At 37.7% G+C, this 23,157-nt stretch overlaps 1 protein-coding gene and 1 long non-coding RNA gene across 10 annotated transcripts; both read left to right on the forward strand.

Annotated features, from left to right (window-relative positions):
* On the forward strand, positions 1-7,152 carry LOC117307038. 5 transcript variants are annotated; one of them, XR_004521017.1, is made up of 5 exons: positions 1-219; positions 594-675; positions 1,144-1,321; positions 4,378-4,729; positions 4,855-7,152. It is a non-coding gene; the product is annotated as an uncharacterized LOC117307038 (long non-coding RNA). The 5 variants fall into 5 exon arrangements; XR_004521015.1 differs by lacking the exons at positions 1-219; positions 594-675; positions 1,144-1,321 and adding exons at positions 3,017-3,106; positions 3,921-4,098; XR_004521014.1 differs by lacking the exons at positions 1-219; positions 594-675 and having other exon boundaries at positions 685-1,321.
* A 1,515-nt stretch (positions 7,153-8,667) lies between these two features.
* Positions 8,668-22,978, forward strand: LOC117307095 (sphingomyelin phosphodiesterase 4-like). 5 transcript variants are annotated; one of them, XR_004521023.1, is made up of 9 exons: positions 8,668-8,750; positions 10,276-10,354; positions 12,346-12,419; positions 14,885-15,022; positions 16,691-16,781; positions 17,579-17,760; positions 18,475-18,723; positions 20,294-20,411; positions 21,687-22,978. XR_004521023.1 is itself a non-coding variant. In XM_033791754.1 (7 exons), exons 4-7 carry the CDS (start codon positions 17,722-17,724, stop codon positions 21,692-21,694), a joined length of 414 nt encoding a protein of 137 aa, XP_033647645.1. In that variant the 5' UTR covers positions 8,707-8,750; positions 12,346-12,419; positions 16,691-16,781; positions 17,579-17,721; the 3' UTR covers positions 21,695-22,978. The 5 variants fall into 5 exon arrangements, 1 of the variants encoding a protein (XP_033647645.1); XR_004521025.1 differs by lacking the exon at positions 8,668-8,750 and adding an exon at positions 9,850-9,864; XR_004521026.1 differs by lacking the exon at positions 14,885-15,022.
* Positions 22,979-23,157: the final 179 nt, after the last annotated feature.

The raw sequence follows: 23,157 nt of genomic DNA on the forward strand, positions 1-23,157 counted from the left end.
TTTACTGCAATGGTGAAATGCGAAACCAACTGCCTGTGAAGTACGGAGTCCAATGAAAACTGCACATCAATGGTGTCTGCGTTCGTACTGGTGACGTCCATCCGCCGATGACCAAGAAGACAACCGCTGGTTGCCTGGCTTCATAGAGGAGTGTTCCTGTGTTCCTGTCTCCCTGGTGGATGAGAGAATGCATTGCAGTCTGATGGATCAACAACAGATGTAATAATGGCAACTATATTTGTTTTGACATCTAAACTTGTGGTCTCGAAATCAAATTCGTAGAAAATTACTTCTTTCTCCAAAACTATGGCACTTCAGAGGGAGCTGTTTCTAACAATGTTTTATACCACCAACCTCTCCCCATTACTTGTCACCAAGAAAGGTTTTATGTTAATAATTATTTTAAGTAATTACCAATAGTGTCCACTGCCTTTAAAGGATTGCGCAGAAAGTTTGTTGCGTCAATCTTTTTACAACAATCGATGTCTTTGAGATGACATAAATAGTTCAAACTTGTTGTTGAAAAGCAGCGACTGAACTCAATTTTTGAACTAACTTAATGATGCAGTTGTTGAATGATTCTCCATATACAGGTGATGTCACAAGGATAATGGCTACCAAGGATCGTGGAAGGAGGACGAAGGTGTCTTTTGGTCTGAGGATGCAAGTTTCCAGGTAAGACGACTTAAGAAAGTAAAATACAGTATAAGTTATTACTGTCCATAAGTATTAAGTCTTAAAAAAAGTGCTTTTGAAAACTTAATGTTGCTTATTTTGAATGCCCAAACAAAACTAGCTCATTAAAACCATGCAGTTTAACCCTTAACAAAACCTAAACATTCCTTTCTTTCCTCTGATGTGTTCATCAGTGTTCATCAAAGTTTAACGAAAAATTTACAGTTTATTTTACGATTTGCTAAATGCAGACAAACGAGTTGATGAGAAATATTTGACTCTAAAAATTCAAAGAAATAAACCCTACTAAATAATATGATTGAAAAACTCAAACCCACATTTATGTTGACCTAAATTATTCCCAAACTAAATGGAATAATTCTATTTGGAAGTGCATTTTCTGAATGTATCTATTTTTTGTCTTTTATTTACTGCAATGGTGAAATGCGAAACCAACTGCCTGTGAAGTACGGAGTCCAATGAAAACTGCACATCAATGGTGTCTGCGTTCGTACTGGTGACGTCAATCCGCCGATGACCAAGAAGACAACCGCTGGTTGCCTGGCTTCATAGAGGAGTGTTCCTGTGTTCCTGTCTCCCTGGTGGATGAGAGAATGCATTGCAGTCTGATGGATCAACAACAGATGTAATAATGGCAACTATATTTGTTTTGACATCTAAACTTGTGGTCTCGAAATCAAATTCAAAGAAAATTACTTCTTTCTCCCAAACTATGGCACTTCAGAGGGAGCTGTTTCTAACAATGTTTTATACCACCAACCTCTCCCCATTACTTGTCACCAAGAAAGGTTTTATGTTAATAATTATTTTAAGTAATTACCAATAGTGTCCACTGCCTTTAAAGGATTGCGCAGGAAGTTTGTTGCGTCAATCTTTTTACAACAATCGATGTCTTTGAGATGACATAAATAGTTCAAACTTGTTGTTGAAAAGCAGCGACTGAACTCAATTTTTGAACTAACTTAATGATGCAGTTGTTGAATGATTCTCCATATACAGGTGATGTCACAAGGATAATGGCTACCAAGGATCATGGAAGGAGGACGAGGGTGTCTTATGGTCTGAGGATGCAAGTTTCCAGGTAAGACGACTTAAGAAAGTAAAATACAGTATAAGTTATTACTGTCCATAAGTATTAAGTCTTAAAAAAAGTGCTTTTGAAAACTTAATGTTGCTTATTTTGAATGCCCAAACAAAACTAGCTCAATAAAACCATGCAGTTTAACCCTTAACAAAACCTAAACATTCCTTTCTTTCCTCTGATGTGTTCATCAGTGTTCATCAAAGTTTAACGAAAAATTTACAGTTTATTTTACGATTTGCTAAATGCAGACAAACGAGTTGATGAGAAATATTTGACTCTAAAAATTCAAAGAAATAAACCCTACTAAATAATATGATTGAAAAACTCAAACCCACATTTATGTTGACCTAAATTATTCCCAAACTAAATGGAATAATTCTATTTGGAAGTGCATTTTCTGAATGTATCTATTTTTTGTCTTTTATTACTGCAATGGTGAAATGCGAAACCAACTGCCTGTGAAGTACGGAGTCCAATGAAAACTGCACATCAATGGTGTCTGCGTTCGTACTGGTGACGTCCATCCGCCGATGACCAAGAAGACAACCGCTGGTTGCCTGGCTTCATAGAGGAGTGTTCCTGTCTCCCTGGTGGATGAGAGAATGCATTGCAGTCTGATGGATCAACAACAGATGTAATTATGGCAACTATATTTGTTTTGATAGAAAACTAAAACAGATTTTACACATGTAATAACATAACTTTAAAGGCAGTGGACACTATTGGTAATTGTCAAAGACTAGCCTTCACAGTTGGTGTATCTCAACATACCCATAAAATAACAAACCTGTGAAAATTTGAGCTCAATCGGTCATCAAAGTTGCGAGATAGTAATGAAAGAGGAAAACACCCTTGTCACACGAAGTTGTGTGCGTTTAGATGGTTGATTTTGAGACCTCAAGTTCTTAACTTGAGGTCTCGAAATCAAATTCGTAGAAAATTACTTCTTTCTCCAAAACTATGGCACTTCAGAGGGAGCTGTTTCTAACAATGTTTTATACCACCAACCTCTCCCCATTACTTGTCACCAAGAAAGGTTTTATGTTAATTATTTTGAGTAATTACCAATAGTGTCCACTGCCTTTAAAGGATTGCGCAGAAAGTTTGTTGCGTCAATCTTTTTACAACAATCGATGTCTTTGAGATGACATAAATAGTTCAAACTTGTTGTTGAAAAGCAGCGACTGAACTAAATTTTTGAACTAACTTAATGATGCAGTTGTTGAATGATTCTCCATATACAGCTGATGTCACAAGGGTAATGGCTACCAAGGATCATGGAAGGAGGACGAGGGTGTCTTATGGTCTGAGGATGCAAGTTTCCAGGTAAGACGACTTAAGAAAAAGCAACTACTTGATGGATATTCATAGATTATGACTGTTTCTGCATTGCCTAGGTTATGTTATCTTTCAACACACCTTACATTAGCCGTTGTTGTGTTTGTCTGTCAAGTCTATTGTCTGTACAATATGTGCTGGTGCTGTTATGTTTGTGTTCGTCTGTCCATAGGTTAAGGAACAAAAGCCACGGCTTCACCTGAACCTAATTGTTGTCCTACCGCTTATTACATATAAAATTGTTATTAATCTATTATTTATATTGCGTATACATTGTAATAGCCTACTTTATCATAAACATGTTATTGTGTAACTGAATGTAATGTTAATCTATGTCTTGTAAGATGAATGGACAAGGATGAAATAAATGTTAAATGTAGTAGAAGAAAGTAAAATACAGTATAAGTTATTACTGTCCATAAGTATTAAATCGTAAAAAAGTGCTTTTGAAAACTTAATGTGGCTTATTTTGAATGCCCAAACAAAACTAGCTCAATAAAACCATGCAGTTTAACCCTTAACAAAACCTAACCATTCCTTTCTTTCCTCTGATGTGTTCATCAAAGTTTAACGAAAAATTTACAATTTATTTTACGACTTGCTAAATGCAGACAAACGTAATTCAAAGAAATAAACCCTAACGAATAAAATGATCGAAAAACTCAAACCCACATCAATGTTGACCTGAACTGTTCCCAAACTAAATGGAATAGTTCTATTTGGAAGTGGATTTTCTGAATGTATCTATTTTTTGTCTTTTATTTACTGCAATGGTGAAATGCGAAACCAACTGCCTGTGAAGTACGGAGTCCAATGAAACTGCACATCAATGGCGTCTGCGTTCGTACTGGTGACGTCCATCCGCCGATGACCAAGAAGACAACCGCTGGTTGCCTGGCTTCATAGAGGAGTGTTCCTGTCTCCCTGGTGGATGAGAGAATGCATTGCAGTCTGATGGATCAACAACAGATGTAATAATGGTAACCATACTTGTTTTCACAAGAAACTAAAACAGTTTTTACACATGGAATAACATAACTTGAAAGAATTGTGCAGAGAGTTTGTTGCATCAATCTTTTTAACAGTCTGCGTCTTTGAGATGACAGAAAATTCAAACTTTTTCATGAAAAGGAGTTTTTGAACTCAATTTTTGAGCTAATTTTGTGATTTGATTTTGAAGTTCCGTAATGATCATCAGATGATTACATTATATTAGTCTCTATATGGTTTGTACTGATGTGATAACAACTTTCTTTCAGATGGCGCTCCCCTAGAGGTCATCCGCTAGAAGGCGTCTATACAAGAATGCTACCAATGGCCATTGATGTAACATTCTTAGATCGGCTGAAGGACACAACCAGAAACAACTGAGCTTAAGATGCTGATGCTGGACGGGGCGTTGAAGGCGGCCATCAGAGGTTCCCAAGATGGCGTCAGCTAAAGACAACCTGTCGCTCAACTACTACTTACATACAGGTTATTGTGATGACTACTTTTCTCCCATCCTGTCAACATGGACCATGAAGATGTGACATCACAAAGATAGATACGTCATGGCTTGAGGAGATATACATCAAGTATATCTACAACTACTTACCAGGATCCTTGAAGGTAAGATCTCTTTTAGCTAATAAATCTGAGAAATCCATTAACGTGCGGAAAATAAACTTTGCTTAAACACAAAAATTGAACTTACAAATCTTTTTGTTTCAATTTTGTTTTATATCATATTACAGGATGAACAGAGTGGAACAACTAAGAGTTGATTACGTCAAGATGCTGAGCCACATTATGCAGCACCAATAAAACTGTTGCTGCAACACAGTCTTTGTAAAGGAGGACTGGTTCTTCATGATGACTGCCCTCATCTAAGGTTGTATCCAAATTGGTGGTACCAGCTTCGACTGTTACTAAGGATGTACTTCGACCATTGAGTATTCGTTCCAAGAGCATGAACAACATTGAACAAATCTTCCAATGGATCTTGATATTACAGCATGATCATCCGGATTCATCTGCAGATTGAACTCAGTTACACAACAAAGTTTTGTTATTGTAGAACAATGACTTGAATATTAGTATTGTTTGAAGCTTTGCATGGTGAAGAGAAATAGGAAGAAACTATAAATATGTGTATTTAACTTGTGGGTACACTCTTTTGTATGAGTGTTGGCTCTGAAAAAACTCTGTGTGAGTGTTTGATCAAGGCTGATTTGTCATGGTGTCCCAGACTGCCGTGTGCTTGATGTTTCTTGATTCTCATGGATATGAATGCAGCAGGTCTCCTCTATGTGTCATCGCATTCGGAGGGAATGCTGGTCTTCTGTGTGAAGTGATGTTTAAATCTTGATGTTTCTGGGTTGAGCTTGGCTGACGATTTGTTGGAGCTTGTGAGATGCATGGCCAATGTATGGAAGGGTGATGGTAGCCTTGAACTGCGGACTTTTGTCTACTTGTGTGATGAGGAATGGCTTCGGCTGGCTGCAGGAATTGAAGGTCTTTTAGTCGTTGAGTTGTAGTGATGTCTTGATGTGATGAAGTTCCTGCTTCAAGCTGCCTTGTTCAACTTATTTTGTAGACAGAATACGTAATAACTTGTAATGAGATAATTCCTTACAAGTTAATGTATTCACATTTTTAATGTTGCATGTTTGTAATGAGGTATTTCATTACACTCATGCAAAACATTCTTGCAATGAAATACCTCATTGCAAGTATGTCAAAGTTTCAAGTGCGTAATGAAGTACTGCATTACAAGCATGAAACAAGTTATGTAAATTTGTAATGCAATTGCTCATTACAATTATGAAACAATAGGGTAAACTCATTACAAATATAAAGACAACAAGCTTGTCAAGAAGTGTATATGAGTGGTTTAACATTACAAACTAATAAAATTTAGTATTACTTTTACTGAATTTGAATATTGTATTAAATATGAATGGTACCTTTTATTGTGTCGTTCCGTTATTCATCCAAACAATATTATTAGTGTTCTGGGGGTACCCCCACATGGTGGCCACCATGTTTTTTTTGTATTAGTTATTATTTAAGGACATGTAAATATTGTGACTCACATTGGGTTCAATAACTCTTATTGAGGTTTTAAATTACAATGGTCATGACATTGTACTGTGTAACTTGAGGGTGTTTGAGTCCTCATTGTTATGCTAATTAATTACAATGTTCATTGTTACGAGCTAGGTAGGCATTAATTTGTGCGTGATGTTGAGTTTTTGCTCAATAGAGGGCGCTGTTCGCCGGGCACTGAGTACTAGTTGTTATATTAATTAATTACAATGGTTATAACAAAGGTCACAACATTTATATTATCTACTGTTAATTATGTTGCATTAATGTCACACTCGGTATTGATATTCTTTATACCTTGCAATAGTTGAGATTGCTCGTTAATTATGTATTTTTTTATTTATACAAAGGACATGACATTAGTTTTATTATCTGGTGTTAATTTTGTGCCAAAAATGCCACACTAAGATTGGTATTGTGATATACCATTCACAACAGTTTTATAGTTGAGAGTACTTGTTAACACGGTTTATTTTAATTACAAAATTGTTGACAAGTTTGATATTTGCCTATGTAGATAGCTATTTGATGCTAATATCAGGGTTTTCAAGAGTACTTTCTCACAAGAGTGTTTCTTCACTCTGCAGACAAAGGGAGCTAGCCACTATAGTAATGACTTCCGATATAGGATATTGATTGAAATTATGTAATGTATCTAATCTTAAACAAAGGAAAGTAATTAATTGGTTTTACTGCAAGAAAACGGTACTGTATATAAAATTTTCTTTAACCGCATAATCATGGTCAACAACTTTAATTGAACAATTGAAAGCATTTCTTAAGTCATAGTTATTATAGATAAGTTTAAGTGGGGTTTTCCAGAGTATTTGTTATCTCTGGTTTTTCACTCCGTAGGCTAGGTATCAAAGGGGGGTAACATTTCAAAGAAGCAATTGTTGTAATGGTTACAAACTTGGATGTATTATGATCCCTTTAACTGTTGTGGGGTGGAAGATGACAACCTTCACGTGGTCCACCCTGTTGTTAACTAATGTCATCAAAGACCTTTTCGCAAATTCTTTTGCAAAGCGCTTACTGTTGAACGAGGTGCATGCTGATCCAGCTCGCAGTCAAACTTGATCGCTATGCATGCGTACCAAGTATTTGCGATGAGGTCAAAACCAATCTATGTAGCAACTCCTTGTTTTCATACTGGTGTTGTCTTCTAGCCTAATTATTTTTAGTAGGCCCTATTAATGCCTATTACCATAACTATCAATCACTTAAAGGCAGTGGACACTACTGGTAATTACTCAGAATAATTATTAGCATAAAACCTTACTTGGTAACGAGTAATTGGGAGAAGTTGATTGTATAAAACATTGTGAGAAATGGCTCCTTCTGAAGTGCCATAGTTTTTGAGAAAGAAGTCATTTTCCACAAATTTGATTTCGAAACATCATATTTAGAATTTGAAGTCTCAAATTAAGCATCTGAAAGCACACAACTTCGTATGACAAGTGTGTTTTTTCTTTCGTTATTATCTCTCTACTTCGACGACCGATTGAGCTCGAATGTTTACAGGTTTTTTATTTTATGCATATGTTGAGATACACCAACTGTGAAGACTAGTCTTTAACAGTTAGCAATAGTGTCCACTGTCTTTAACTTTGAAGTGTTTTTTGCCCGTTATGTGTATAGTAAGTTCAAAATGTTCATTTTATTTTGCCATATTTATGTTTATGGCTTTAGTGTGAAATAAATACCTTGGTCATGTGAAACAAGAAACAACTTTGTGATATATAATTAACATTTGAAAATAATAAAATACCCCTGTAAAAGAAATTGCATTGTTTTGCCACTAGTGAAAAATGTCTTATAACACGTTGTACTGTAACCCCAAGCCGCTGCACTCAAGCTTGGCTGCACTACTTTATTGCCAAAACTATAAGAATAATTATCCCTAGATCAAGACACAGTCGGAGAAGTGTTATCGCGGTAACGCTTCTTATACTTCTTTTTTGAGATATTATTGTAAAAATTCCTGAGAGTAGAAGAGAGTCCCCATAGTAATACACAGTCTGAGAAGTGTTACCTCTGTACACTTTTAATACTTCTTTTAAGATATTGCCAACTTGTTAACATTAAAACTACTATAATATTATTAGTCAAGGGCTGTTCCTGTCAAGGCAATACAATTTTTTTATTTAAAATGGTCAAAATTAGTATAATAGGACACAGAGTGCAATTTCCACCATACTCCCCAGGACCTGAACGATCCCGGGTTTGCCCCTCCCATCATCCCCCATCCCCGACCCCCCCCCCCCCCCCCCGGGCCTAGGTGGCATGGCATCCAGGGCCCGTTATTTCAAAGAATTGTATGCTTAGCAGAAATGAGCTGAATACCACTCACAAACTGTACACATGACATGGTATTATGCTGGTAACCTTAGTTTGGTAGTATACTTTGTTATAACAGGGCCAAAGAAAATTAATTTCATCTAAGAACAACCCTAGCGCCCTCTGTAGACTAGTTATGTTTAGTATTGCATTCCGTGATCAATTCAAGATGGTGAACATCATCGCGGGAAGTATAAAATGAGTAAGTGGACAATTTTGACTGTTAATATCTGTGTAAAGTATTATTTATGAAGCAACTAAAGCACACAAGTGAAGCTCAGGGCTGTTAGATTACATTTATCTGGTTCATTCTGCCGTCCGCTCGAGAGAAGCTACTTTTAAATCGTTTCTTCGGTTAGCTGGTCTACGCATCTAGTTTGTAATGTTATTGACTCACTGTGTCAGCTACATTGTAATGTACATGTATGTATGTACGTAGTGTATTGAAAGGCATTGTACACGTTTGGTAATAATAATTGTCAAAGACCAGTCTTCTCTCTTGGTGTTTCCCATATAAACCATAGATGGAGTCGTTTCCTACATTGTTTTTTTACTTCCATCAGCTCTCCAAGTCCAATGATCGTTACCAAGTCAGTTTTTAAGTTAATATTTATTTCGAGTAATAATATTAATAACCAAACGTGTACTTTCCTTTTAATATAATATAATACTATTAATAGGGCTATAAGTATAAATCCACACTAGTTAGTATAGTTAAAGTACATATTAATGTAGTGTCACCGTGTTCAGGTGGTTAGACTGCAGGACTAACATCACAAGATTGTGGGCCACATTTGTGGGTTCGAATCCCCCAGCTAACTGCTGATTTCACAATGACTAGAGAACAAATATTGTCGTCTCTGAATCACAATTTCTTGATTTGTGCAATTCATAATCATGTTAAACCAATGTTTGTACTATGAGAGAAATTAGTGTGAATGGTGAGTTGTGATATCGTAAACCTTCCTCCTGGAAGTTACCTAGACTGTGTGCACACAAAACGACAGACTGTCCAACATAATAATAATAATAATATTAATAATAATAATAATTTCTGGAGGTTGGTGAGGTCCTGCTGGAGGGTAGTGACATCGTCCTGGGATCTGATGGGCTGGTATAAAAAACATTCATCTGCGAAAAGGCGAATTCCAATTGAAACACAGTCCGTCAGGTCGTTTATAAACACCAGAAGTAAGAGGGGATCAAGCACAGTACCCTGCAAAACTCCTGAAGCTTTATTGGATAGGTTGCTGCTCTTCTTCAAGAATGACTTGTTGGGTGCGACCTGTCAGAAAATCCTGTATCCAGGACAAGAGGTGACCACTCACGCCAGTAAGGTGTTGATTCAGGAGAAGACGCTCATGTGGGACTCTTTCAACGGTCTTTGAGAAGTCCAAGAAAACTCTATCAATTTGCTCTTTGCTCTTTGGCATCTGGTGAAGGTGTGATCCCCTTGTGTGACATGTCTTCTTTATCCCTTCTTCTTAGACATTGTTGTTTCCCTCCTCCAAGATTCTACTATCCTTGGAGTACATGTAGATTTTCAGAATCTGGAAGACTTTTGAACTACTACTGTACTAGGGCAGAAGGTAGAAAAGGTTTATGACATGAGTACCTGGATTTATTGCCCCAAAGTTGGTAGTTGCTTGAGGATTATGTGATGCAATTGACATAATAATTTATAATTTATCCTTAATTTCTATTCTTTGACCGTTGATCTGTTTTAGATTCAATAGGATCTTCACCATACAATGAAGTAACTTAATGCAATCCCGTTATTACTCAATCTGGCCAGTAGCTATGAAGGTAAATTTTTGAAGCCAATAGACAAGGTCTAATGAATGGAACAAAATGGTAGTCATGAACAGCAGTGTAAAACCGGAAGGGTCTTGGCCATTTGATAAAGGCTCGAGCGGAAGGCGAGGGCCTTTAATCATGGCCACGACCCTGCATAGTTTTAAACAGAAATTTAAGAACGAGTGAATGCTCTTTTGTTCCCATTCATAAATGCCTTTTTGGTTCAAAGGCATAATATATTAAGAAACTCTGTAAAAATGTATCCGTTTTCCAACGACTTTGAGCTCCGTGCGTGTGTTTAATTTCTATGACTCGGACAGTTTTTGGATGCATTGTTGGTGCAAGACGTTCCTCGTTTTTCTTTTACACAACACACAGCGCGGCCAACTCACCAACAGTGCCTGCATTGCCCGCAACAAGAACTGTCTTGCATCAAGACTAGTGTATAGTAACCAAAAATAATCGGTTATAAACAGAGTTTCAGCTGGTCATTATCAACATTAAACACTTTCTTTGTTATGCTCTTGCATATATACTCACTTCCTTTTTTTAATGGAGCCTTTGTTGCCATGAAATACCTTTGAAAGCATTTTGTAAGACCTTTGTAAGTAAGCACTGACAATGCATGAAGTTCTGCTACTCTAAGCAGCATGGTCAGTGGATGCATAGAGTTAGGACAGAGGTGACTGTGGTAGTGCTGGGCTGGCCATTTTAATAGTAACAGCTGAATAATAACCTGATGTAGTAGTATTTGGCCTATACTTCCATTTGCACCATGTGCCATGTAAGTAGCATGCTTCCTACCATGACTACTAAAATAGGTTCTTGTTGCTAGCTACCGTCTCTTTAAATCTCAAGCCTTCGAGTGACAAACATTTTGCCCTGCTCTTCTTGCAACTGGGATTTCCTTACGTTGGGCCTCAAAACACAGATCAATTCTTCAAGAAACATATTATCAGGGTCAACATTGACTTTCTTAAAAATGGCACTTGGGTTACTTAAATGATTTATATTTTATACATTCTTTCATATTAATTAATCCCTTCACATCTGTGGCTAGAAATGCAAGTTCAGCATTCGACATACACTCATAAACATACAGTTTTTGGGGAAAAAACGGATGAAGAAGAAAGACACCTTACATTTTATACAGTTTAATTAATCTTTATATCTTTCTAGGGTAGCCCACCTTGGTGGGCTGTTAATGCAATATTTTGATGCAGCCATTTGATGCGGCAGTCATGGCCGAGCTGATGAGAACACCAAATTCAAGCTCTGGTGTTTCTGATCAGCAGAGTGTGGGTTCGACTCCCAGTGTTGACATTTTGTGTGATTAAGCATTTTTAATAATACTTGGTTGTTACATGTACATTTATAGTGCGCTTTATCACACCCCTAAGGGGCATATCAAAGTGCACATTATTTTACCTGCCAGGTACAGTGGAGCTTACATTTATGAGACCTATTTTTTAAAATTGTTTTACAAGGTGCTATGGCGCATTATGCAGCCAATTAAACCAGGAATACTGGGGCGCAGTAACCTGTTCACTTTTCGATGTAAACTGCACTATTTTTTACATGCTGTTCACAACACACGGGACCAACAGCTTTACGTTCAATCAGAAAGTCAAAGCGATTGTTAAGTGTCCTAATCATTATTGCTCCGTCCTTCAGATGGGACGTAAAGCTGTAGGTCATGTGTGTTGTGTAATGTATGAAAATCAGCACACTTATCATATATAGCGAATGGTTTTGCCCATATGTTCCTGGTCTGATCAGCAGCATATTGCACCACAGCACATTGAAACCATTACATGATGCTATAAAGGAATACGTCTCATACTTTGATACACCCCTAGGGGTGTGATAAAGCGCTGTATAAGAACCAAGTATTGTTAGTACTATTTATTTATTCTAATTTAGGCCCTGATGTGATTCAAGTGTGTTTGATCATGACCACTTGTTTTAACTGATTATGTGTATATTTTGTTCTCTTTTAGACCATGCTTTGACAGAAACTCTGATACAAATGTTTCTGACAATGATTTGTAAATCATCTTGCTGTTGTTCTGTGGTAAGTACATACATGTATTCTAAAATGTGTCTTTATAGAGGCACTGAACACTAGTAGTAATTACACCAAATAATTGTTAGCCCAAAAACTTTATATTTTTGGTCACGAGCAGTGGAGAGCTGTTGATAGTATAAGCAAATTGTGAGAAACATCTCCTTCTGAAGTAACATAGGTTTATAGGTAGTTTTCGAAAAAAGTTTTGCAACAAGGGTTTTTTTTTATCGTTATTTGGTTTTTCAACTTTGATGACGAATAGGCCCTTCCCATGAAATATGCAAATGAGACAAGCACATGCGCATAAACACCTATGGATGACAAATTCAAAAAGGAGTTGGATCGTGCATGCCAAACTCTTGAGGGAGCTGGTTTCATTTTTGGGTTTCATTTTCATTGGCCAGATGCCAGTAAGTTGTCCTGTAGCTGTTTTTAGAAACCAAAAGAAAAAGGAGACAAATAATTGTCTTCATTTTAAATCTCTTATAAATAATTGGCACAAACGAAGATATTGAGGATGCAGAAAGGAACAATTGTAAGCTGATCGTGAAGAGGCTGATCAAAGAAGTGGATGAACTTAAGACTGAAAAACATCACTCTATGGCTCAAAATCTTGGCTCTGCTTACCGCAAAATTATTCTGCGCTTATGAACACCAGCCTTTAATTTCTTCACTAGCTGTGTATAGTGAAGAATGCCTAGTTGTGGTAAGCTGGAGTACACACACACATGCCAGAATCCCTGCTAATTATCCATTAAAACATTATTTGTTTTTGCTCAAAGTTTGTAGATCATTTACAGATTTCAGCAAACAGCTCTGAAATAACTATATTTTGCCTTCAAAATTGTGTATATATATTCTGTGATTAAATAAATCTTTCAATGTATAAACATCCAATCCAAACCACAGTATGGGTGATGAGTAAAAACATCACAATCTTTCAGATAACTGGATCTTCTTGTATTGTTTCCCTCTAGTGTTTGGACATTTTATTGAGAACCCTTTTACCCCTTTCTGCATCAACAACAATTCAATAAACAAATTAATGAAAGAGTCTAGCTACGATCCTTATGGTCGAAACACCCTGGTTTACCAATATTGGACAAACTGTGGACTTCTTTATTGCCTTGTTGACTCATTTATGGAATCCACCCAGACAAAGAGCCTAACCCTACCTCCCCCACCCCCTCCACCCTTTGCAATTCACACCACAAGTATAAGTTGATCACTGTAAACTTCGTTATTGCCTCTCTAATTCATTTAGGGAATCCATATTCCAGACAAAGAGCCTAACCCTACCCCCCCCACACCCTTTGCTAACCACACCACCAAGTATGAAGGTGATCACTGTGTGCTGCTTCATGGCCTCTCTGATTCATTTAGGAATCCATATTACAGACAAAGAGCTTAACCCTACCCCCCCCCCCCCCCCCCACCCCTCCTACCCTTTGCTATCCACACCACCAAGTATGAAGGTGATCACTGTGTGCTGCTTCATGGCCTCTCTGAGTCATTTAGGAATCCATATTACAGACAAAGAGCTTAACCCTACCCCCCCCCCCACCCCTCCCACCCTTTGCTATCCATACCACCAAGTATGAAGGTGATCACTGTGTGCTGCTTCATGGCCTCTCTGATTCATTTAGGGAATCCATATTACAGACAAAGAGCTTAACCCTAACCCCCCCCCACCCCTCCTACCCTTTGCTATCCATACCACCAAGTATGAAGGTGATCACTGTGTGCTGCTTCATGGCCTCTCTGATTCATTTAGGGAATCCATATTACAGACAAAGAGCTTAACCCTAACCCCCCCCCCCACCCCTCCCACCCTTTGCTATCCATACCACCACCAAGTATGAAGGTGATCACTGTTGACTTTTTCATTGCCTCTCTGATTCATTTAGGGAATCTGTATTCCAGACAAAGAGCCTTCAACTCTTTTTTTTTTTTTTAAGAAAGCCATTGATGGAAGTAAGCAAACTTCTTTGTGATAAGCTGTGTAATGTCGTATATAGAAATTCAACTTAAGAATGGTCAAAGTAAAGTCTTGATTACCTATAAATGAAATAGAATGCCTAAAGCGAAGAAAAATTGAATGACTGAACGAGAAAAACGCAATCATGTGCGCACAAAACAAAATCGAATGCATAAAGAGCTAAAAAGAAACCCTAGTTTGAGATGAAGGGAAAAACGTGTGAATTAATAGCAACACCAGACTGTGAATCCATGAACATGAAGTATTGAAAACAAAGTAATCTGTTTTCATGATTATTGAAATTGTGCACCAAGCCTCATGAACAAAGAGTACCCACAACTGTGATTCATTTGGTTTTTATGTCCTTTTCTTAACTGGGTCTCTTTATGTTAATGTCACCTACAAGTTCAGATTTTGTAATGCTGTGTGTCATTGTTCATAAATAGTCTTATAAACATTTTAATTGCATGTGTCTTTTTTTCCTGTTTCTTAGGATTTGTCTATGTGAAATGTTTGACATCACTGAAGGAGCAAGTATCATCAATAATCATTTTAATAATTTGTACTAATTGGACAAGAGGACACTTTGGACCCAACTTCCTATGTGACTACATTGTAACAAGTGAGGACTGTGAGTATGAAAAACCTTTCCTGGACACAATCACGCCACATGCACAATATTGGAATGGAATTATTCTGCTACCAAGCTAACATTTCATGAGTGCAAAGCCTCGGGAACATACTTTTATTTTTTATTTTTATCTTTTTGGGGGGAGGGGGGTGGGGATGGGGGGAGTGGGATTGTGCAGTTGGGAGGGGGGTTAGTCTAGATTTGAAGTTTTTAAACCTAATTAAACTCAAAAGATGGAGGCGACAGCGTTTAGAAGGCTCGTCACCCCAGTATGATGTCTTGCATTGTATCCCAGTACGGTCTGTCTCTCATCATGGGTGATCAGCTCCTATAATGGTGACATTGTGAGATTGCACTCATCATGCAAAGGTGCGTGCCACTTCTGCATTGATGCGGAGGTGTGTGGCACTTCTGCCTTGTGCGGAGGTGCGTGCTGCTTCTTTACGGTCAAACTCCATCTTTAGACTCAGGCAAAGATAGCCCATCAATTAACTATGTTGAAGAAATCTCCCAAAAAGAATGGTTAAATATAGGATAGTAGAATAGAATAAAATCAAATAGAATAGAACCACAGTACTTGCTGACTGTAAACCTCCTTCAATTAGCCAATAGGATGAAAATTGAAGTCCATTTACAATTTAGTAAAGGTAAAAGACTAATGTATGACACTTATTGTCATGTTTTTGATTTGCTTTTAATTTAGTGTTTGTTTACTGGTGGGAGTTTAATAGCTTTTGAGTCCACTCTTCTTTTTCTAGTTTGTGGCACACTTTAGTTATGGTGGTTCAGGTATACCATTAGGTAGTGCAATATAATGAAAAACTACTTAACAGAAGTTAATCATATAGTGGGAGGTCGCAGACAAGAAGCCTAAGCTTGTACAAGGACTGATCTCTTCAAAAAGAAAACATACATGTACAAATAGGAAGTTCTGATAGAAACATAGTTACTGTTAGATTGATTTGAACTCCTTATTGGAATGGCCCTGTTTGTGAGTGGAGACTGCTGTGGTATGATAAAGATATCAAACTGGTCATAAAGTGAATCAAATTATACTTTTGTGTAAAACCAACATTGTTAATGAGTTACTGTCCACTTGCAAATTATGTTTTGCCTTAGATAAACGTCAAGTTTTAACAAGATTCAAAAATGTAAATGATTTTGTAGTGTTTTGAAACCCAACTACTTATTAAGTGAGCTATACACCAGTGGATGATTTTTGCAATCACATTGCAGGTCCTGAAGCGGATTGAAATTAATTTGTCACAGGTTCATGTTTGTCACAGGTTCATGTCATGTCAGTGATTTTCTCAAAGAAATGCAGAAATCAGTCTATAAAATTCAAATAAGAAATCTTTCCTGCCATTATGTTTAACACAGGTTTGTAAAAATAAGAAAACATGTTATAAATAAAACAAACCATATTTTTTTTTTTAATGAGGTACTGAAATATTTGTTGATCGATTTGGGGTTGAATAACTAAAATTGCCTAGAATGAGATTCAAACCAACGACCTCTAGATTAACGTACCGGCGCTCTACCAACTGAGCTATCTAGCCCTACGTTGACAGTCTCCCTATTTTTTTGTCAATATCTAAAATACAATTATTTATAAAATTACTTTTTATTTTTGTTACAATGCCTAAGCTTTTTGATTTCATCTGATAGATATGCGATTCCACAGTTCATCAAGAAAAAATTGTACATATTTCTACGACATGGATTTGACAACTGGCCTCTAGATTCAACCTTTAGTCAGGTATGTACATGTAGAGGTAGAGCAGTCTGGGAACATCATAATTATGGTGTGAAATATTTCAGAATTATAGCTTATTCACTTGATTAAGTTTTGGCTTAAAACACCATTGGAGCAGACGAGCAAATGTTCAACATTTACAGTTGAGTTATATCCAGCCATGGTGCTATGTAGATCAATCTGTAGAAACAGAAAGATCTCCAAGAGGTAACATGAGAGAAACTCAGAAGGACAAACCAATACAAGAAGAAAGATGGTAAGAGACTAAGGCATTGATTGGACATTGAAGTACTTTGTGAGAGACCTACATAGTTAGTGATACAGTTGAAAAAGAACCCAGTGCACTTATTGAAAAGAGAAGGGGTTCGCCCTAGTGTTCCTGGCTGTGATTGCTGAATGCGCCGTAGCACCATTAAAACCAATACATAGTGCTAAGGATAAGGAAAAAACACCCTTGTCGCACAAACTTTGTGCTTTCAGATTCTTAATTTCGAGACCTTAGCTGAGGTGTACAAAATCAAATTCAATTTTGTGTGTGAGAAATAACTTCTTTCTCAAAACGTCGTTACTTCAGAGGTAGCCGTTTCCAACAATGTTTTAAACTATCAACATCCTTCCATTGAGCGCTAACAAGTAAGTTAGCTAACAATTATTTTGAGCAAATTACCATAAATATCCAGTGCCTTTAACTGTTAATCAAGCCCTCGTGATTCCAGTGCAATTTGTTTATTGATATGTATTATCATCATCCTGGCCATCTCATTCATATATTTCATATCCTATTATATTCCTCTTACTAGCCGAGAGAAGTCTTTATAAGGATTATGGTTCACCACATCATGGCCACTCTGCTTCATATGGAAGTAGTTTCCTGACCCCTAAGCCTAATCCATCTGTACCTGACTTGGGCTCCCAAGTAGCTGAGCTTGAGACCCCTGGATTCATGTATACACTACTGTTCAGCAATGATGTCAAAGCTCTGGTAAGTTTTATGGTTCAATGAGTTCATGTTTCTTATACTCAAACAAAAATTGATTTATAACTACATTTTTACCTAGTCAGTTTTCCTTGTGGCTCATCATGTATAATAGGCTGAATATAGAAATGCTGTGTTTCTTTTATTCAGATTTGTTGAACCAAAACAAGGGTTTTCTTTTCAGGAAAGTATTCAGGCTCTTTCTTTGTTCAATTAAGAAACCATGTATGCTCATGTTCACCAAAAGTTTTACAAAAAGTTGATCTTAACATGGTTTGTCCCTGGGTGCCTTGCATGGCTTAATCGTTGTTTCTTGTGTAACGAAGGTCAGTGATCTGCACCAGTCAACACGAAGACACCCGTCTCAAAAAGACAATCCTTTCGAGCCCTTTTCACTTGCTCGCAACGAGGCGTGTGCACTCGATGGGGGGTAATAACATGCTCGTTACAGCCCTCGTTTCCCCCTGCGAGCCTCGATTTGAAATTTAAGGGCTGTACTGTATCTACCAAAACGACAATGAGACCCAATAAACACACATCGTTGTATCTTTCAGGGTTATTCCTTGATGAAAACCAAGCTTGTTATCATACTTGCTGTGGAATCATATGTTCTTAATTTGTTCAAATAAGGACACCTTCACAATTAAGTTTTCTCCTGTTTACCTTGCACAAATAATCATGCCAACAATTCAATTGAATATTTTTCTAAAACTTTGCTAGATTGAAAGATTGGTACAGAATGTTCACCAAGCTCAGATCATAGTATCCAACTTAAGTTGCACACCAGTCACCAATGATGGAGAGGGCTTCTTGTCTTGGTTTTCACAAAGTACCTTCAGTGACCCAACATCTAGAGGTCAAAGGTCACAGGGTCATCTTCAGCTGCTGGATGATATTGGTCCAGTAGACGCCAACAAGTTGTGCAGATACTTGGAATATACAAAGGATTATCTCTCCAAAGTGTTTCAGGTAATTAAATGTATTCAATTGTTTTAGATACTGTATGCCGTTCCATCATGTCAAACTGAATTACAGAAGCTTTGTTGCAAACAGGTAACTTTAACATTGTGGCGTGTTATGGCCTGGCGGTTGGGAGCGCCGGATTCGGGCTCTGGTGTTTGATCAGCAGAGTGTGGGTTCGAATCTCGGTCAAGACACTTGCTACATAAAGTTGGGGAGGGAGTGCTTTTTGCTCTACCAGCCAGGCTTCTGATTGAGGATACCTAAGCCTATGTAACATCCGTATGGACTGTAAAGGGGGTAACCCTGTTTCAGCCCTAAGAATAGGTGGCAACACCTGCTGGAAGAACAAATAATTGTAGCCCACACCTTGAAGTGGCCTTCAGGCCTTGTGTGTCTGGCGAATTGCATAACAAAAAACAATAAAATATTTGTGTCTTTAATCTCATACAACACAGAGTATAAGGCCTCCTTGCCGTAACTTTTAAACACATTACTAAAGTGCAGTTTTCAAGCAGTGTAATGAGAATCAATGATTTGTGGTTTTGCAGGTAAATGTTCACCTCATGTCGTGTAAACATCTCCACCATCCAAGATGGCGTAACCCCAAACAACCTTAACAATAGAGGGCGTACTTGTATTTAACCAAGGACACAACAGCCTTTCAATGCCATATTGAACTTTGACAGTATTTAAGACCAATTTTTTCTCTGGTTTGAACTTCGGTGAGGTCTTACATCGAATCTAATTTGTTTAATATCTTATAGAAGAGTTCCGGTAACACCATGTAATAACAATCTCTAAATGAGTTGGGGTTGTTCTGAAAAGAACCGTGGATTATCTTGACGTTTCGATCAGTATGCTCTGATCATCTACTGGAGAATGCTGGACTCTGATGCTGCATGCTGCTTAAGTACTGGGCGGCGGATCAGCGGTGATGCACGAAGGCGTGAAATAGAGTAGGGAAGTGAACTCGATGATGCGTGGTGAAACCTGCTGTGGAGCCTTGGGTGGTATGTGGGGGTGTGTGCTCACTGAACCGTGTCAGTAGGAACAAGCACAGGGGATAGTGAGGGTGTGGGGCCTAGGGGACTGAGGGTATAGAAGACCCAAAGCAGTCTAATGGTTGGGGGCCTAGGGGGTGACCGTGGATATAGAAGATCCATTGGTCGGGAGGAGGGGGAGCCAGATGTCGCTGATGTGGAAGCCTATGTCTTGGGGTACGATGTCATGCTTGTGGATCTCGATGGCCTCTCTGATGCGTCTAGGGTGCCACGCCTGGATTGGAGCGATGATTTCTGCTGCTTCCCAGTTCACTCGGTGGTCAGTGATGTGGGAATGCCTTGGTGCATCACCGCTGATCCGCCGCCCAGTACTTAAGCAGCATGCAGCATCAGAGTTCAGCATTCTCCAGAAGACGATCAGAGCATACTGATCGAAACGTCAAGTTAATCCACGGTTTTTTTCAGAACCACCCCAATTCATTTAGAAATTGTTATTACATGGTGTTACCGCAAACTCTTCTATATCTTATATCCACCATGCAAAGTTTCAAATCCTACTTGTTTAATATCCATAGATGATGAATAAACTACGAAAGTTTGAGATCGCATACCGAGGTGACCCAGAACTTCAGCCAATCAGAAGCTTTGATTGTTCGCAAGCTGTATGCACTCTCGTCAAACTTCAACACTACGGTAAGATTGATTTGATGATTATTTGACTGATCTGACAGGTCGATTTTCAAAACTTGTAATTTAAATTATTATTCACTGAAACCAACAAATAACAATGTCGAAATGATAATAATAACAGACAGTTACACAGGGTAGCGTTGGCAAATTTGACCATCAATGCATGGTGCGTTGACATACCAGAGTCATCAGGTCATCTATTTCATTCCTTAAACTATCTCGGGAGCTACTAATGAGCTAGCAATGTGTACTGTCAAGTATGTTGTTCAATTAAACTTAATTTAAATATAAGAACCCTGCCTGACCGCGCAGAAACCCATTTAACTTGGTGTCTGGGATCAATTAAAGTCAAGGGTCATGCTTACGAGTCTTAATATTGGAATTTAGAACCAACACCCAAACTATTGTTCTAGGGGATTTAGAACCAACACCCAACCTATTGTTCTAGGGGATTTAGAACCAACACCCAACCTATTGTTCTAGGGGATTTAGAACCAACACCCAACATATTGTTCTAGGGGATTTAGAACCAACACCCAACCTATTGTTCTAGGGGATTTAGAACCAACACCCAACCTATTGTTCTAGGGGATTTAGAACCAACACCCAACCTATTGTTCTAGGGGATTTAGAACCAACACCCAACCTATTGTTCTAGGGTTAGGCCTATTGGCCATGTTATGCCAGTAACTATAATCCTCATTTAAATGTTCTGGAGGGTGTGACGGAGAGATTTAAAGGCAGTGGACACTATTGGTAATTACTCAAAATGATTATCATCATAAAACCTTTCTTGATTATGAGTAATGGGGAGAGGTTGATGGTATAAAATATTGTGAGAAACAGCTCCCTCTGAAGTGACGTAGTTTTCGAGAAAGAAGTAATTTTCCACGAATTTGATTTCGAGACCTCAAGTTTAGAATTTGAGGTCCCGAAATCAAGCATCAGAAAGCACACAACTTCGTGTGACAATGGTGTTTTTTTCTTTCATTATTATCTCACAAATTCGACGACCGATTGAGCTCAAATTTTCACAGGTTTGTTATTTTATGCTTATGTTGAGATACACCAACTGTGAAGACTAGTCTTTGACAATTACCAATAGTGTCCACTGTCTTTAAAGTGAAAAGTAATGAGGGAATGAATCTATCTAATAAGATTGTACCGTTTGGTTAGTTGTTAAAACTGCTATGGAACAAACTTTCTTCATTGTACAGTCTACTTCAATTTGAGAACCAAACTAAACCCATGTGCTTGTGTGTTTTCTCATTTATTTAGTTTGGTGATAAAGTCTTTGAGGTGTATCATCGAGCAGATTTCAGTGGAGCTTTAGCTAAGCAGATCTTCACTGCACGTACATCAATCCCAACCCATAGACAGACGGCCATTCCAACGCCCCCATACTGTGCCTCCCCTCAACAACAAACATGCAATCCAAGATTGAGTCTTCGTTTTCTAGCTAATTACTACACTCTAGCTAAGCTGGTACTGCTCTCGCTGATTCTTTGGTTATTTATTGGCTTTGGACCTACTGGAATATTACTCACGCTAGTGTTCTTGACTGTGCTCTACATCTTTTTCAGCGGGGTGGTGTACACAGTTAGACAACATTCACACACACATGAGCATATTGAATAATATACAAGCACATGGTGCAGCCAACATGGATTCAGTTCGGCTATAAACCATTATAGACTTGACTCATTGTTGTACCTATAATGACTACCAAGGAGAACCCAGTCAAATGTCGGATGGATAAAGTGTGTATTTACACCAATGAAGGACTTGGTAAACTCTAGTTTGGAATCAGTACTCTACTGGGTACAATATATGTTTCACAATTGTCATCATGGAGGACTTTGACAAATTGAATTAGTTGGCAAAACCTTAAAGTACATTGTAAATTGATTTGTGGAAGACTTGGTCAACTTTAATCATAAATTGCAGGGTTGAAACAATACACCAGTAAATGTTCACATCTAAACAGGGTTGAAATAATAAGTTGCAATGTTTTGCACTGCGTTTAATTTCAACACTTTGCATGGTAATTGCATGGTAAAAAGTTATACTGGTAAATAAATACTCGGCTAAACATAAAACCACACTATGTCTCTTGGCAATGAGGTTTTGATTAAAATACACTAGGAAAAGTTGTATCAAAAAGAGTCAAGATCTTTGTATACAAAGTGCTGTCTTGCAACCATTTCAGTAACAAACATCATTTTGTTATGAGGTGTTCCAGAAAATGCAACGATGTACACACAAACCGAGGTATACACATGCAAGTCACTCAATACTGACACGCAAACTAAGAATGAAAATTGTTACAACACTTTTAACAATAACAAGTTTTGTTCTCAGTGTATTGAAAGTTTTGATGTTAATCAATCCATGAAGTCTAGGCTATCTGAGGATTAAAGTACAACTTTTTGTTTAACATGTACATCCATGAAGATCGTATCTCAAAAGTATGCCATCTCAATGTTGCAACTGTCCATTACAGTTCAAAATTATACATAAAGATATTGGAACACACTTCTAGTGTGATAAGTCAATTGAAACACTATTTCAAACAGTATTACCCTGTCTCTCAGTTGTTTAATGATTTATTTCAAACTTTTATCTGTGGCATCCATCAAGTTAGCCATCTTATAAACCACAAAGTATATGTCATGTAACAATGATAGGGTGTATTGAAATGCACAATGATGCAATTATTTTAGAATAACAAAATAAACTTGTAAATTAT

This window comes from Asterias rubens, chromosome 2 (genome assembly GCF_902459465.1).
Source record: "Asterias rubens chromosome 2, eAstRub1.3, whole genome shotgun sequence".
NCBI classification, from domain to species: domain Eukaryota; kingdom Metazoa; phylum Echinodermata; class Asteroidea; order Forcipulatida; family Asteriidae; genus Asterias; species Asterias rubens.

Bases quoted from the DNA above. Each gene is read 5' to 3' on its own strand.
- LOC117307095 (XM_033791754.1), top strand. From the start codon at position 17,722: ATGTATACACTACTGTTCAGCAATGATGTCAAAGCTCTG. The intron at 17,761-18,474 runs GTAAGTTTTATG...AAACTTTGCTAG, and splicing joins GCAATGATGTCAAAGCTCTG to ATTGAAAGATTGGTACAGAA. The intron at 18,724-20,293 runs GTAATTAAATGT...TAATATCCATAG, and splicing joins ATCTCTCCAAAGTGTTTCAG to ATGATGAATAAACTACGAAA.